This window comes from Mandrillus leucophaeus, unplaced genomic scaffold (assembly GCF_000951045.1).
Source record: "Mandrillus leucophaeus isolate KB7577 unplaced genomic scaffold, Mleu.le_1.0 Scaffold97, whole genome shotgun sequence".
Taxonomy (NCBI): Eukaryota; Metazoa; Chordata; class Mammalia; order Primates; family Cercopithecidae; genus Mandrillus; species Mandrillus leucophaeus.
Window position 1 is genome coordinate 67,203 of NW_012110585.1, and position 18,330 is coordinate 85,532.

At 41.1% G+C, this 18,330-nt stretch overlaps 1 protein-coding gene across 2 annotated transcripts in view; it reads right to left on the bottom strand.

Annotated features, from left to right (window-relative positions):
- KIAA1456 (KIAA1456 ortholog) overlaps nucleotides 1-18,330 on the bottom strand; it is a 90,327-nt gene that overhangs the window by 10,423 nt on the left and 61,574 nt on the right. The window contains exons 4-5 of one of the 2 annotated variants that reach the window (XM_011970725.1): nucleotides 6,084-6,238; nucleotides 1,036-1,209 (exon numbers count right to left, since the gene is read on the bottom strand). In XM_011970725.1, the coding sequence (XP_011826115.1) occupies nucleotides 1,036-1,209; nucleotides 6,084-6,238 (329 nt within the window). Of the gene's footprint in view, nucleotides 1-1,035; nucleotides 2,484-6,083; nucleotides 6,239-18,330 lie in introns of those variants that run through there. The other variant, XM_011970726.1, reaches the window with a different exon arrangement.

Sequence of the window (18,330 nt, forward strand, 5' to 3'; positions counted from 1 at the left end):
GCAACCTCCACCTTTCTGGTTCAAGCGATTCTCCTGCCTCAGCCTCCTGAGTAGCTGGGACTACAGGTGCTTGCACCATGCCCAGCTAATTTTTGTATTTTTAGTAGAGATGGGGTTTCACCATGTTGGCCAGGCTGGTCTCAATCTCCTGACCTCATGATCCACCCACCTTGACCTCCCAAAGGGCTGGGATTACAGGCGTGAGCCACCGCACCCAGCCAAATAGGTTGATTTTTAAGAGTGTATTGGGACAAGTAATTTGCTTTGCAAAAGATTTTCCCATTGCAAAACAAACAAAAAAAAACCTTGCTATAGGATTCTTTTAAATATCAAGTTTCCCTGCATATTTAAATATGGGAGGTGTCATGTATTCCTTACCTGCGTGTATTTCAGGCATAGAATTTTTTCCCCATTTTTTGGCATGCGTGTTTTCTGGTCACACTTTTTGGGAAGATATGAGAAACACATTCCCTAGACTCATGAACAATCTCTGGCAGTATATGAGCAGAGTGGCATTATAAAAACAATGCCATCCAAGACCAGATGGGACCCGCCTTCTCCCTGAACCTGAGTGCCCGTGAGTGGCAGATTGGTCCAGGTGACATTTGGTGTGTGAGCCCTAGAATTCTCTGCTAACAAAGGCCACTATTTTGGCCTAAAAAATGGTAATATAACTTCTAAAAATCTACTTTGCTTTGCATGAATCTGGCTTCATTTAAATATAATGAAGTGCTGTTTTCAATGAGTAAGATTCCTTTTATCCTTTCTTACTCATAAATAAAAGAAACTGGAATGAATCATTAAAAAACTGCAATGACAATTTGAAGGTTTAAATAGTTAAAACAATCATATGTGCCATAAATACATTTTGGAGTTGAGTCAAATCACTCAAGTAGTTGAAACAATTATTTTAAATTAGAGAAAATAAATTACATTGACATTTCTACACAGAACAGATGGTGAGTCATGAGAACAGACTAAACCATGTCAATTATTCTCATGGCAAAGGGTGAATGTGTGATCTGGCTGCCTTACCTCCTATGGAGATGACGGCATCGAAGCCCTCATCCCTAAAGGGGAGATTAAGGTTGTCACATACCATGGCTTCACATCCTCTATCCCGGGCAATCTCTACCAGTGGCCCACAGTAGTCACAGCCCACGGTATGTACCTGGCTGTTCACTTTAAGATACTTTCCAGTCCCACAACCTATAAGAGAAAAACCTGCATTACATGCTGTCCTCAATGGAAAGTGTGAAATAGTTCATTTGTCTCATAACAAGAAATATAATTAACTTTTTTTTTTTAATTTTTTGAGACAAAGTCTCGCTCAGTCACCCAGGTTGGAGTACAGTGGCGCGATCTTGGCTCACTGCAAACTTTGCCTCCCGGGTTCAAGCAATTCTCTTGCCTCAGCCTCCTGAGTAGGTGGGATCATAGGCGTGTGCCACTGTGCCTTGCTAATTTTGTATTTTTCATGGAGACGGGTTTCTCCATGTTGGTTAGGTTGGTCTTGAACTCTTGACATCAGGAGATCCACCTGCCTCGGCCTCCCAAAGTGCTGGGATTACAGGCTTGAGCCACTGCGCCCGGCCACCCTTTTTTTTTTTTTTTTTAACTAACCAAGACAGAATACAACATGGTGTGAAGGTATTCACAAAAATGAAAGTCTTCAGCGAATACTTACATATTCTCATATAGAAGAGAGAAAGGCCATAGGAAAAAAATAACATTTATTGAATATTTAATGAGGTAATGTCCACAGGGCTCAGTACACTAGTGCAACCAAGGCACATTAGCTGGTCCATGGCAAGAAAGGTAGTTCTAGTATCCCAGAGCCCGTGTGCGGCCTCTAAGCTCACATCCGTATTTCATTGTATATACACGCATGTTACGGCCCTTATTCTCCTGTTGTCCCTCCAAAGATTCTTACCACTTGCTGACTGCAAAACAAACAACTGTCAACAACTTTTCAATTATTTATACACTAAAACATGCCTTTCGACTTTTAAAAATTTGAACTTGAATTAGAAAAGCATTTTTAACATTGTTTTTATCCAATCTCTATTCATTGCTACATTTAAAATGATCTCTATGGACCCAGTACACAGCTCAGATTTTAAAAACTACTTTTTTTTTCTTAAATAGGCAATTTTTGATATTCACTTTCCAGTGGCAGAGACCTAAATAATTCAGGATTTACAAAGCCCAAAGGTTTAGATCATTGAGGTCTTACTGATGTTATGGTTGAAGAAGGTAGTAACATGAATGAATAACCACCTTGAAACAAAGCCTTCTACAATCGAATACTTTATATTATATTCTATCACAGATATATAATCTAATTCCTTTCCAGAAATATTAAAAGAAACCACTAGAGCCTATATTTGTACCTATTGACATTACCTATACAATTTTTCTACCTGAAAAAATATCTATCACTATTCAAAGATGATTAGCTTGCTGCTTCTGAAATACATCAGGACACTGCAACCTCTGCCTCCCAGACTCAAGCAGTCCTCCTACCTCAGCCTCGCAAGTAGCTGAGACTATAGGCATGTGCCACCATGCCCAGCCAATTTTTTTTTTACTATTGTTGTATTTTTTGTAGAGATGGAGTTTCACTATGTTGTCCAGGTTGGTCTCGAAGTCCTGAGCTGAGTGATCTGCCCGCCTCGCCTCCCAAAGTGCTAGGATTACAGGTGTGAGATGCCACTCCTGGCCTATTTGTAGTGTAATTTGTAGTGGCAAAATACAGCAAACAACATATATTAAATGTTAATATGGCACTATTAGCACAGAATGCTAGGCAGCTTTTAATACTGGGTAGCTCTATAAAAATAAATATGGAATGATTTCCTCAATATATTAAAAGTATAACAAAAGCTAGGAGTATAATTAATAGTATACTACCATTAGTGTAACCAAAAAAAGGGAAATTACCCATCACACACTCACAGGCACAAATACGCTTATATTTACATAAAACATCTCAAAAAGATCATGCAAGAAGCTAATAGCGGCAGAGGCCTCTGGTGTGGGTTGCTTGGTGCCAGTGACCAGGATGGGAGAAGATTTTACACTACGCATTCTTTTGTGCTTTGTTGCTGAACCATATCGGTGGGTTACCTATTAAAATACTTTTACACATTTTGAACCACTTGTTCACATCCTTTAACTATTTTTCTTGTGACTTGATGGTATTTTTCCTTTTCTTTCTTTTGAACTTATTCCTTCTGTTTGATACTCTGAACATTTTAACCAACATCTTGCCATTTCCTACACCTACCACACCTGCTTTGACACCCCAGCCCCAGGTAACCACCATTTTAATCTCTCCTTCTATGAGTCCCACTGTTTTAGATCCCACATATAAGTGAGATCACGGGGTATTTGTCTTTCTGTGCCTGGCTTATTTCACATAGCATAATATCTTCCAGGTTCCTCCGTGTTGTCGCAAATGACAGGATGCTGATCTTTTTTTTTACAGTGACATTGAAGAATGCTTTTAAAAAAATTATCAGCGGGGCTTGTGGCTCACGCCTGTAATCCCAGCACTTTGGGAGGCCGAGGCGGGCAGATCACGAGGTCAGGAGATTGAGACCATCCAGGCTAACACGATGAAACCCCGTCTCTACTAAAAATACAAAAAATTAGCCGGGCGTGGTGACGGGCGCCTGTAGTCCCAGCTACTCTGGAGACTGAGGCAGGAGAATGGCGTGAACCTGGGAGGCGGAGCTTGTAGTGAGCCGAGATCGCGCCACTGCACTCCAGCCTGGGCGACAGAGCGAGACTCCGTCTCAAAAAAAAAAAAAAAAAAAAAAAAAAAATTCTCTAGATTTCTATGACATGTTGCAGATATTTTTACTTAGTTTGATTTTGGTCTTCTGACTTGAATTGTATGTCTGTCTACATTTTTGTCTTGTGGAACTTTTCCATTTTTATAGGGTCAAAGTTATCCGTCAATACAGTTAATCCTCATCAATTACAGCTTCCATATTTGCAGTTAATCTACCTGCTGAAATTTATTTGTAACCCCAATGTCAATACTACAGCACTGCATGGACATTATCAGACTTATATACTCACAGTGCAGCAAAATATTTGAGTCACTTGAGACCCACATACCCAGACTCCCTTTTTCAGCTCCCATACTGTAATCGTGTGTCCTTTTCATAATCTATTTAGGGCCACGATTTCTCCATTTGTACAGTTTTTACTGGTGATTTTGCTGTTTCAAAGAGCCTAAGCCTGGGGCTGAAATGCCGTCTAGTGTTCCTGAACATAAGAAGGCTGGGATGTCTCTGATGGACAAAATATATGTGTTAGATAAGCTTTGTTCAGGAAAGAGTTATAGTGTGTTGGCCATGAGCCCAATGTTTATGAAATAATGATACACAGTAATCAAGGTGTCTTTAAACAGAAGCACAAATGCAACAAGCTTACACATTGGTAAATTGACAAAAATGTTGTGACCCGAAGCTTACAGGAGCCTACTCCAATATTTCCCCTATGAGTAATGATTCAGTATTTGCCAATTCAATGTTTATGATACATATATGAAATCAAAGTACTGTGAATAATGGCAATGAACTGTATATTCTTTTATGATTTCTTTTTGTATGTGTATCATACATAGGCATTTTGCCTCTGAGAATATTTTAAATAACAATCTAGTTGTCATCTAGTCCTTTAATGAGCTCATTTCCTTATACTTAAATCTTTGCTTCATTTGGAATTTATTTTGATGTAAGGTGTGAGAAAGTAACTCTCTGATTGTATATGTCGTTATCCCAAAGCCATTTACCTAATAGTTCCTTTTCCCCACTGATTTTAAGATCCTGGTACGTGGCTTACTTACATTAATAGGTGACAATAGATCCAAACTCACTGCACATTCTGAAACTAGATTTATTATTTTTTAAATTACATGGTAGAGATATTTTTCAAAGACTCCCAATTTCCATGTGACATGCACCCCTTCCCCAGATTCCACATTACTCATAGCATCTTCAGCAAGTCATAAGTTCCAGTATGTCTGCTTCTCTTACCAGTATTTAGAGTGTATATCAAACTAGACAGACTTTGCAACTACAGACTTACGACTCATGGGTGCAGTCAGCATGCAATTGCTAGAATGCAGTTTTAGGTGGGCAGGCCTTGCATGAGATTCCAACCACAACTTAAGTCTTAGTCCTAGATCTACTAAGCTGTGGTTTACCAGTTCTTGATTTAGGAGGATGCTGAACCAATGTCCTCCAGACAAATAAGCTATTATGAAAATACTGTCTAATTAAAGATATGCTCCTATAATGAAACACCTACAGAATAATTAAGGGAAAGGACCCATGAGATTCATAAGACATTACTGGACCTCTTGCATAATCCCACAATTCTATAGAAGGCATGTGAACCACTCAAAGTGAGCCACCAGCGGAGAACACATTTGGTAAATGTGAATGTCTTTAAATTTACAATGGTCAGTTTCACAAGCCATCATTTCCATCCTAATTTATTCAATCAATGTTAGGTCCGTTTTGGTGGAGGATGTACACAAAGGCCCTGAAAAGTCACTGTCTAAATGCAAAGTTTGAGGCCAGACATGGTGGCTCATGCCTGTAATCCCAGCACTTTGGGAGGCCAAGACAGATAGATCACCTGAGGTCAGGAGTTCGAGACCAGCCTGGCCAACATGGCAAAACCCCGTTTCTACTAAAAATACAAAAAACAGCTGGGCATGGTGGTGGGCACCTGTAATCACAGCTATTGGGAGGCTGAGGCAGGAGAATCAGTTGAAGCCAGGAGGTGGAGTTTGCAGCAAGCTGAGATTGCACCACTGCACTCCAATCTGGCTGACAAGAGTGAAACTCCATCTCAAAAAAAAAAAAAAAAGAGTTTGAGAAAGTTTTTTACTTGCTGCTGACTTGACTGTCTGAGTTTCTGCTGTAAAATGAATATTCTAGGTACTGGCATGCCAAGGGTACAATTTCAGGATTCTTATTAGAACAAAAATAAAAAATGAATCTGAAAAGCAAAGGCTCAATGGAAGATATTTCATGCTGCATGGCCCAATGGTGGGTTACCTATGTCTGCGATGATGCTGCCCGGCTTCTGTTCTTGGAGGAACTGGCGGACACGAGGCCACGCTTTGCTCTGCAGGTCACTGAAGTAAGGGGCTGTGCTCTCGTACACGTTGTGCACATGCTGCTTCTCCAGCTGGGCGGCTTCATGATCCATCCTGGGGAAAACAGGACCAACCCAAGGCATGCAGGTCAGCCTATGCACCATAGGTGACTGAAGGAGGATGCATATTTCCCAAACTTTGGAACCTACAACTGCAAAAGTCTTGCTGTTCACACACTTTCTTATAAGCTGCAAAGTACAATACCTTCACTGTAATCATCGTTGCCAAAAGACTAGCAAATGCACGGTTTTTACCTGCTATGTTAAGGAAAACAATGGTTTGAAAATGAGTTAATTATTATATAATAAGTTCCTGGACAAGATGAATTTTTTATTTTTTCGAAGTGGAGTCTTGTTCTGTCGCCCAGGTTGGAGTGCAGTGGCACGATCTCTGCTCACTGAAAGTTCCGCCTCCCAGGTTCAAGCCATTCTCCTGCCTCAGCCTCCAGAGTAGCTGGGACTACAGGTGCTCGCCAACACACCTGGCTAATTTTTTGTATTTTTAGTAGAGACGGGGTTTCACCGTGTTAGCCAGGATGGTCTTGATCTTGACCTCGTGATCTGCCCGCCTCGGCCTCCCAAAGTGCTGGGATTACAGGCGTGAGCCACCGCGCCCAGCCAAGATGAATTCCTAATTTTAGAAGCATAACCAAAATTCTTACTAAACGGTTTACTTTGGATAACACCATTGTATCTGATGCTAAATAGATTTCAAAATTTCATAACAGGTAGCTCACCATTTCAACCCAATAACGAAGCCCTATTAATTCTACCTTTTTAGCGTTTGGGTTCCAGTCATGTCTCTATATCACTACTGCTTTTATTTTAGTATAGGTGCCCATTTCTTTACTGAATTACTTCAACAGCTGGCAAACAGTTCTATTGCCCTTCAATTGCTTTTCCCAAGTTCAATTACGTCATAATTATTTTTGTAAAATATAGGACTGATTTTGTTGCTTCTCATTTATTTATTTTTAATTTTTGTGGGTACACAGTAGGTGTATATATTTATGGAGTGCACGAGACGTTTTGATACAGGGATGCAAGGCTCAATAATCACATCAGGGAGAATGGGGTGTCCATCACCTCGAGCATTTATCCTTTGTGTTACAAACAATCCAATATACTTTTTTAGGCATTTAAAAATGTACAAATAAATTTTTTTTTTTTTACTATAGTCACGTTGTTGTGCTAGCAAATACTAGGTCTTACTCTATTTTTTGTACCCATTAACCGTCTCCACTTCTCTCCCACTCCCCACTACCCTTCGCAGCCTCTCGTAACCATCCTTCTACTCTCTATATCCATGAGTTCAATTATTTTAATTTCTAGCTCTCATAAATAAGTGGGAACTTACGAAGTCTGTCTTTCTGTGCATGACTGATTTCAGCTAACATAATGACCTCCAGTTCCATCCATATTATTGCAAATGACAGGAATTTTTTTTTTTTTTTTTTTTTTGGAGTCTTGCTCTGTCGCCCAGGCTAGAGTGCAGTGGCATGATCTTGGCTCACTGCAACCTCCACCTCCCGGGTTCACACCATTCTCCTGCCTCAGCCTCCCGAGTAGCTGGGACTACAGGTGCATGTCACCATGCGTGGCTAATTTTGTGTATTTTTAGTAGAGAAGGGATTTCACCGTGTTAGCCAGGTTGGTCTCCATCTCCTGACGTCGTGATCCGCCAGCCTCGGCCTCCCAAAGTGCTGGGATTACAGGCATGAGCCACCACGCCTCGCCCGGATTTCATTTTTTTTTTTTTTTTTTTTTAAAGCTGAGAACTCCATTGTGTATAAGCACCACATTTTCTGTATCCATTCATCTGCTGATGGACAGTTAGGTTGCTTCCAAATGTTGGCTGTTGTGAATAGTGCTGTAATAAAACATGGGAGCATGGGTATCTCTTGGATATATTGGTTTCCTTTCTTTTGGTTATATACCTAGGAGTGGGATTGCTGGATCGGAAGGTAGATCTATTTTCGTTTTTTTGTAGAATCTCAAAACTGTTCTCCATAGTGGTTGTACTAATTTACATTCCCACTAATAGTGAATAAGGGTTCCCTTTTCTCCACATCCTCACCAGCATTTTTTATTGCCTGACTTTCAGAGAAAGCCCATTTTAATTGGGGTGAGATGATGTCTCATTGTAGTTTTGACTGGCATTTCTCTGATGATCAATGATGTTCAGCACTTTTTCATATACCTGTTTGCTATTTTTTATGTCTTCTTTTGCGAAATTGTCTATTCAGATATTTTGTCCTTTTTGTTTTTTATTTTATTTTATTTTATTGAGATGGAGTCTCACTCTATCACCCAGGCTGGAGTGCAGTGGCGCAATCTCAGCTCACTGTAACCTCTGTGGCCAGTTCCCCAGGCCATGAGCAGGTCTAGAGGTGCTGTCTGGGAGCCAGGGACTGGAGTCAAAAACCTTAGAAGTCTACTTGGTGTTCTATTGTACTGTGGCTGAGCTGGCACTCCAGCCACGAGATGCAGCCCTTCCCACTCTTCCCTCCCCTTTCCAAAGACCCCTTCCCCACTGTGGCCAAGCTGGTACCTAAGGTGCAAGGCAAAGTCCCCTTTCCTTGTCCCTCCACTTCTCTTAAGCAGGAGTCTTGCCCCACAGCCACCACAGCTGGGAATGTGCTGAGTCTCCTGTGGAGCCAGCAAGACTCAGAGTCTCACCCAGGTCCACAGAGTACTACTTTGGTATCATTGCTGGCTATGCAGGGCCTAAGGGCTCTTTAGTCAGAAGGTGATGGGTCCTGCCAGGACTAGCTCCTTCCCTTCAAGGCAGCAGGTTGCCTTCTGGCCCAGGGAGTGTCTAGAAATGTCATCTGGGAGGGAGAGCCTGGAAAGAGGGCCTCAGGACTCTGGCTGGGCCCTATCCTACCGTAGCTGAGCTGGTATCCAAGATACCAGACGAACTCCTCTTTACTCTTCCCTCTCCTCTCCTCAAGCAGAAGGAAGGGCTCTCTTTTGGAGCCAGGAGCTGTGCAGCCTGGGCAGCGGGAGGGGTTGGTGCAAGCACTCTCTTAGCAGCCCTTGCTGGTGTCTCCATAGGTGGCCTTCCCTCCTCCCCACCTAGTACACTGGCTCTGAGGCCAGTTCAGCAGGAGGACTCACCTAGGAGCCGTGGCCTAGACTGCCTTTCGAGTTTATTTAGTACCCCAGAGCCCTTTAGCCTACAGTGGTGAGGCCTGCAGGAACTCAAGTTCAGACTGCTGGGATCTGCAATTCCCCTCTGGCTAGAGGCTGGTTTAAATGCTCCCTCTGTGGGCAGGTGTCAGCTGAGTTCAGCCCCATGGTTTTGCCTTCTACTGTGACAGGGCAGCACTGAGTTCGATACAGTGTTTCACAAATGCAGTGCTCTCCCTCCCCTAAGCACATATTCCCTCTCCGTGCCACATGGCTGCTGCCAGGGGGTTGGAGGAGGGATGGCATGGCCAATTCAAGACCATCTTTGTCACCCTCTTCAGTGCTTCCTTTAGTGATATGAAGTCAAAACCAGGCACTGTGAGTGCTCTCCTGATTTTTGGTTCTCATGTAGGTGCTTTTTTGTGTGTAGATAGGTGTTAACTTTGGTCCTTGTCGGGAGGGTGGCGGAGGGAGGACACACCATCAGTGGAGCCTTCCATTTGGCCGTCTTACTCCACGCCACTCCCCTCAATTCTTACCTTCAACTTCTTCAGAGGCATTTTATAGCTTGTCCCATTGGATTCAGCTGGCTTAGGCGGGCACATAAGGCTCTTTCTGATCTAGCCTCACCAGACCTCTTAAGGGTCATTTCTCACCATCTTTCCTCAGCATTAGCCATAATACCCAATGACCCATTGTTTCTCAGCGGTGACACGTTCCTTCTCATCCAGGGGCCTGAACAGATGCTATGGTTTACCTGGCTAAATTCTAGTCACTCTTGGAAAAGGCATCGCCTCCTCTAGGAAGGCTTTCCTGACCTTCCAGGCAGGATAAGGGCAACAGGGAAGGAGTAAGAAAAGCATGAGAGCAGGTCCCGTTTTGGGCTTAACTCTGTAATTACTCTATTCTATTTTGGCATGTGAGTGAGTGCTAGCCCAGAGAAGTGGCCAGGGGCCCAGGTTGTGGCTTTTACCAATCAGTAGGAAAGTATTTTCAATCATTTAATAACCCATTTGGCCCTACTGATGGCTATTAGCTATTGCATCCCATGCATACCTCTACAGGGATCACAGAGTCCTGTAATCGTTGAATTCAGATAAGATATTTTTCTCTGGCAGAGTCCGCTGGAAGACTCTGGAGAACAAGGACTTGTCCTATTTAATACTGAGTTCCCAGCACTTAGGACGCAGCAGACCCTCAGCAAATGATCAAATAAACACACATCACGAGAATGGAATCTGGCTCTGAGTACAGAGGGTAGTACTGGCTTTGGTTAGCAGAGGGAGTGATCACTCTGAGGAGCTGGGGAGGGGAGGGGACCCGACACCTGCAAAGTAGGCAGATGGGAGTGTAACTAGAGAGAAGGTACCGTCCCTGGACAGCCTCTGTCCCCACACCTCTACCCCTGTCCTGGGAAGTGGGAAGTACTTGGGTAAGATGGTGTCTGCCAAGTTACTTCCTTGTATGGAGACAGACTTTCAGACTATGCAAATACTGTTTCTTCTTTGCTCACCCGCCAGTTTTAGCATCTACCAATGATTCTTGCCCCAATTATTACTACAAGTATCACCAAATGATGATAATATAATTCCATCATTCCTTCCATTTCAAGGAAGAGCTATTCAGGATTTACTCTTAAAATGTAATAGGTTGTCTTTAATCAGTATGAACCAACCCACAGCCCCTGCAAAAAATTCTAGCAAACTCCTGAGTATAAATCTAATTTGTGAGGTCTGACAAAACTTCCACCCAAATTGAAACAGCTTATGTTGCACCTTCAACTGAAATTTACAAAGTAAACATATGGCTGGCTAGAACTGCCCACACAAGAGAAAAACAGAAACACTATGTGCTTTTCATTTAAATCAAAATCTCAGTAGATTTTAGTCTATTTACATTTCCCCTTCCTCAAGGAATCAATCAAGCAATACAATTTAGAGAACACTAGAACAAGTAAGTTTTTCTTTACTGCACTTGCAAATGTTAAGTGGTAACCACATAAACTGGATTCCTTGCACTATGCAGTTTACAAAATGACCCCAATTTCAAGCTCAGAATTTGTAGTATCTGAACAGCACCCCCTGAGATCTTGCCCTCAGTTTTCTATGGCCTCTGCTATCATCAGGTAACCTAAGAGTTATTTTTAAGTGTATAAGCAATATGAATCTATTTTGTTTTTCTGATGCTTTCCAGTTAACTTTATAAACACTGCAGATTTAAATTTTAAGCGCTGTGGATTTAAATTTCCTACGCTATTTTCCACATGAATTTTATGTATATAAACAAATTCCTTGAGTTTGAAAGTGTGACCAAGCTAATAAGACTAGTACTAAAACAGGAGCACAGGATTCCAGATGAAGCAAGGGATAAAGGGTTTGGATTAGCCAGGATTCCTAATCTGTGTGCTGTCAAATTGCAGACTCATAAAATAATCCACATAAAAAGTCAGTATTTAAAGCCTCACATTGTGTCCCTCCTTTGAGATTCAAAATGCACCCCAGCATACTACAAGTTTTGAAAAATCTTTTCTCAGAATTACTGGGTCTAACATACTCTTTCTGTCTTTAAACACCTTCTGTGTTTTTAGGAAATAATATTATGCGAAAGACACTTTGGAAATGCTAATTTAATGTTTTGCAATTTAAGAATGTCCCCCAAACAAAGGAAGATTTTTCCTGAGCATCCTTTTTCATTCATGTAGTTTTAGTGAAGTATGTTATCTACAAATCATAACTTCTAAGATGGTTTATAAAATGACTGAAAGTATGAGACGGTAAACATTTTAACTAGAAAGTCAGAAGGATGCACATCAGAGTTGCTCACTGCTGTCGATCCAAGAGAAACTGCTTCTGAGCCTGTGCCTCCTCTTTCCAGGGATCCCCGCCTCACCGAGTGGACCCAGGTTGAAAACCAGACCTACAGGGAACCAGTCCATGGGTGAGACTGACCCAATCTTGAGAATTTGAACTAAAAGGCCTGAACAGTCAAATGACCGCAAGTGGTTGGTTGTGATCACTTGGAGTCTGTGTTAGGGAGTCCGTTTTTAGCCATGCACATATGGATGAACCAAAAGAATATTTTTCTGCAAAATAAATGTAGCTGTAGGAAACAAAAAAACACGATGAGAATTTGGGATGCTTCATAACATGGCGGGGGGAAAGGCAGAAGGACTGGGGAAGTCTAGTAGACGATATTCTAGTTCTAGTCCCTATGTAGGCTCTGGACAGGGTCTCAGGGTCATTCAACTCGCAAGAAACCTGCTCATTTTAGAGTACCACCCTTGAGTCCTGAGGTACCACATTTTCTAACTTTGAATCTCAAATGGATACACTGTTCTAGCCCTAAAATATTCTTCACTTGAACTCATTTCTGTTTCTATAACCACACCTTTCCAAAGGCAGGCAAACTGCTTTTTTTATTAACAATTTGAAATGATTATTTTACACTTTAAATAACTAGTGTGCAGTGATGCTGACACACAGTGTTGTAATATCTTACCTTTATTGCTACTTTTCAAGCAACCTGTAAAGCTTACAATGTAACCTTAAATCAAACCCCCCAAATTGAATGCTAATGATCAAAAGAAATCATAAATATGATGACAAAAACACAAATGAAACTGAGTAGACAAAGATACAACTAACTTTGCCAGGGGGAAGCTGATGTAGGCACAGAAGAGCAGACCTCAGACATTGAATCATCTTTGTTCCTTCCCTTGCCCCACAAACTCTGCCTATTTCTAGCATTTATTCCTTGGAGGATGGAAGAGAGGAGAGAAAGTGACAGAAAACTAACAGGAGAGTCAGTGGCCTGGCATGTTTCCCAAGGCTAGAAAAACAAAGAGAAGGACATTGGCAATTCCTGCTTCTAGCAACAGGGTTCTATTGAGAAGTCACGAATGTTTAGTTTTCCTGCCCTGGGCATGTGATTAGGCTAACATTTCTCTACCTACTTGAATTCAGGTAAACCCTGTGTGACTTGCTATGGCATAAATGTGATCCCAGTGTGTTGCTTGCCAAGTTCCCTATCCCTTGTCTCTGCAAGGAAAGGTTCCTTGTCCTGGAGGCATCAGCCTAGGTCCCTCAGAACTCTTGATGGAGAGACATCATGGGTATTCTAACACCACCCACCAAAAGGAATAAACAGCTCAGTTCGTCATATGAACTGCAAAATATCTAGATCATGAAAAAGTAAAAAGTATACATCAATTTTTATTAGATGACAACTTGTTACCATATAAGTTCTCCCTTTTTTCTTCATAAAGATTAAAAGTTTTCTTTCTCATAGATATATATTATTAAAAAATTGAGAGAAAACTGGATACAGTTTTGCATCCTACTTTTTTGAACTTAATATTGTGAACCAAGTGGCAACTTCTACCTACAGTCTTCTCTGCCTTCTCAAAGAAACATAATCTCCACAATCATAATTCCACAGCACTTGAAATATATCGCGTGCTGTAAAGTATTATAATGGCTTAAGTATTTCTACTAGATTCTGAACTTCTAAAGAAGAAACAAGAGTTCATGCACATCTTTGGTTAGCCCATAGTATCTAGCACTGTAATAGGTCTAAATACGTTTAGTGAATACATGAATGATGGAACTCTAGCCAATTAAACAATATTTCTTTTACATTTTTAAATCATATTAACAGTTTTATTTAGGTATAACTGACATATAACAAACTGCATATATTTAAAGAATATAATTTGATGTTTTTACACACATATGTGTGTGTATGTGTGTATATATCTGTCAAACCATCAAGATACTCAAGATAATGAACATATCCTTCCCACAATAAATCAACCCTCCCATCTTCCCCTACCCTGAGCAACCTTTCTTTTTCTTTCCCTTTTTTTTTTTTTTTTTTTTTGAGACAGAGTCTTGCTCTGTCACCCAGGCTGGAGTGTAGTGGAGCAATCTCGGCTCACTGCAACCTCCGCCTCTCAGGTTCAAGAGATTCTCCTGCCTCAGCCTCCTGAGTAGCTGGGATTACAGGCACACGCCACCACGTCCAGCTAATTTTTGTATTTTTGTATAGACGGGGTTTTACCATGTTGGTCAGGCTGGTCTTGAACACCTGAACTTGTGATCCACCCACCTTAGCCTCCCAAAGTGCCAGGATTACAGGCGTGAGCCACTGCACTCAGTCTCTGAACAATCTTTCTTAATGTCATGTTTCTAGGCAAAGAAATAGGGATAGAGAGGTGGACACTGACATATATATCCAACGACAACAATTTCAAAGGCAACTTTGAGTATTTGATGTGTCGACAATTAAAAATAAAAAGGTTTCCCAAGTTTTTCCAGTTCCTTAATGATCACTGGAAAGCTACAAACATATTCACACCCAGATACAAATAGTAAAAATATTCCGAGGAACTGAAAAGGCTTCCAGGGAAAAGGTTTTTCTATTGTCTCATCAAGGAGATGAGACTCTGTACTTGAGCCACAGAAATCTAGTGAACTCTGAGAAGGCTTTGTCCCCAAGAGTGGCTCCTTGTCCCCAGGGAGGAGGTGCTATATAACTGAATGTCCTCAAGATGATGCTTATTATACCTGCTCCTCCTAAGACGTTAGCACAGAGACCGAGGTGATAGGCTATAAGCACTTAGCCCTGTCATCAGAAAGGATTTCTCATTCGTTTGTGACGGGAACTTCCATTACCTCTATCTTGAGTTTCTTTCTGTACCACACTCTTCCCTGCAGTGAGTCCTCTATGTTTGAGCTCAATGGAAAACACACGTGGCTTTAAAACAGTTCTGTCTCCAAATACTGACATACGTTTATGAATTAAAACCTCTTGTTATCATATAGAACAATAAAGCTTTTAGAGGAAAATGCAGAACGTCTTCATGACCTTGGAGTAAGTTAAAATTTCTTACAAAGGGTCATATAAAGTGCTAACCATAAAAGGAAAAATAAAGTAGACGATATTAAAATGAACACACCATGACGAGAGGGAAAATTCAACCCCCAGAGTGTGAAGAGGTATTCATAGTACATACAGCTGACAGTAGAGTAGTATCCAGAATATAAACAATTCCTTACAAATAAAAAAGCGATAGACAGACAACACAACTGACAAATGGGCAAGAGACTTTAACAGACACTTCACAATGGGCAGGAGATGCGCAGGAAACACACATAAAGGAGCTTAACTTCACTAGTATCAGGGAACTGCAAATTTAACCCATGATGGGATCCCACCACCTATACAAAAGAATGGCTGAAATGAAAAACACAAGGAATATCAAGCGTTGGTGAAATATGGAATTGGTGAATTCTAATACACTGTTGGAAGAAATGTGAGTTGTTTCAATCTGTTTGGAAAACTGCCTGGCAGTAACAACTAAAGCTAAACATATGCATATCCTATGGCCCAGCAACCCCACTCTTAAAGGTATATACATATATCCAAAAGATATGGACACCTATATTCACCTAAAGACATATGCTAGAATATCCAAAGAAGCACTCTTCAAAGTAGCACAAATCTGGAAACTGCATATGTGCCCATCATCAGTGAAATGATCAAATAAATTGTGGTATATTCATAGAATGAAATGCTACCAGAGTTAAAATAATGAAAGTTTTCAACCGTATGCAACAATATGGATCAATCTCTATATCTGTACATTTTGTACTGCTGTAAAGGAATACCTGAGGCTCAGTAATTTACAAGGACAAGCGGTTTATTTGGTTCACAGTTCTGCGGGCTGTACAAGCATGGCACCAGCACGTGTTTGGATCCTGGTGAGGCCTCAGGAAGCTGTTACTGATGGTGGAAGGTGACTGAGGAGCACGTGTGTCACAAGGTCAGAGAGGGAGCAAGAGAGGGGAGGAGATGCCAGGCTCCTTTAAACAACCAGCTCTCATGTGAACTGATAGAGCATTAACTCACTCATTACCACAAGGAGGATACCAAGCCATTCGTGAGGGATCCATCCCCATAACCCAAACACCTCCCAACCGTCCCCACCTCCAACATTGGGGGTCACATTTTAACATGAGATTTGGAGGGGACAAATACCCAAACCATAAAAATTCCATAAATATCATATTAAAAGGGAAGTCTACAAAAGAATACACACTGTAGGATTCCATTTATGGAAAGTACAAAAACATGAGCCAATAGATAGATCAGAGAAAATAAAATAAAATAAAGTACAAAAACATGTAATCCTAGCACTTTGGGAGGTCGAGGCGGGCAGATCATGAGGTCAGGAGGTTGAGACGATCCTGGCTAACACAGTGAAACCCCGTGTCTACTAAAAATACAAAAAATTAGCCGGGCGTGGTGGAAGGCGCCTGTAATCCCAGCTACTCAGGAGGCTGAGGCAGGAGAACGGTGTGAACCCAGGAGGCGTAGCTTGCAGCGAGCCGAGATCACGCCACTGCACTCCAGCCTGGGCAGACTGGAGACTCCATCTCAAAAAGACACACACACACACACAAAAAAAGTGCAAAAACAGATAAAACAAATGTGGGCCATTAGAATTGGGATAGAGGCTGCCTGGGGCAGCATCTGGCAGGGAGCACTGGGGGTCGGGAGGTGGTGCTGGGGTGCTGGTAATGTTGTTTCTTGATGTGGGCTCTGGTTACATGAGGGTGCTTAGGTTATGAAAGATTCATTCATTTATTTGTACATTTATGATATATGTACTTTGGTCCATGTATATTTCAATTAAAACTGCCTTTTGCTTTCAGGCAATTGCCTTTATTTTAAACCATGTTAGAACTTGAAACTGAGCAGAGTGTCCTCTCTCATCCGTGTTCTGCCATTCCCCTAAGGGATGAATGCCATCCAGTCAGTGCCTTCCGGGCAGCTAGAAACTGGAGATCACTGGGTTCAAAGATCAGGTGAAATGTCAAAGCAGTATCCCCATTCAATAAGATTATGCCATAGTATATACAGAAACTGCTGAGAGAGTTTTAGCTCAGAAGAAATCTAACTGAAGAAATAAGTGACTTAAATGAGGTAATGTCCAATGCCAGATTATCCAGTAACCAGCAAAGAATAGAGTCCATTTGCTCTCAATAAAGAAGTTGTTTCAGTTAGGGCAGCAGGTAAGTGACTCAGCAGTATGATGAGAGGAAGGAAATTCATTCTACCTACCTTATATTTGTGATCTTATTACACATTGAAGAGCTTTACTCAATAACTCAAAGTGAAAATAAGGATGAATTGTGCCAGCCACAGCTTCCAAGTAGCACAACTATAATAATATGTGAGGATTACTGATCTCAATAAACAAATGGGAACATAAAACTGTGTAAAGGTCCAGCAAGGAGGCTACATGATCCTCCGCTTGTAGCAGCAGGTGGTTGCTATTGCTACTTACCTTCATTCTCTAATTACCTTGCTGTTTCATTGTTACTGTTACTCGTTAAGACAATTCTCAGTTACTTCAGTACCTTATGAAGAATGTATGGACAAACTAGAGTGTCCTCATTTATTACTCCCATGTGGATCATCTGTAATATTCAGTCTACTGTTTATGTGGCTCTTTATATGTGCAGTTATTGGGAAAATCTGCTGAGCTTTTTATTCTGCAGAGAGTAAAATCTTTCTGAAAAATGTTATAGTGTTTATAAGCCTTAAAACCTAAGACAACAATGACTTGGGGCCTAATTGATATCTGGATGGTGAATCTCCCGAAACACACACAACTGACAGAAGAATCAGTGTTCCCTCCAAAAAAACCAAACCCAGAACAAAAACAACACAAAGAAGACAAAAACATGTATCAATGAAGTTTTTTTTATAAAAATCAAGAAAAGGATCAAGATAGAATGACAAGGAAAAGAAGAAAGAAACCAGGGGAAGTAAAAGGAGAAGAAACGGGGAAATGAATATATGTACTGAATGATTATCACGTGGTTCATACACGTTAGCACAAAGAAAGCCAGAAACAGGGAGTAAGAAAAGCAGACGAAGAGCTAAGAGCTATGACTTAATATGTATAAAGAATAAAGAGAAGAAAAGGTAAAAATATATAATTTTGTA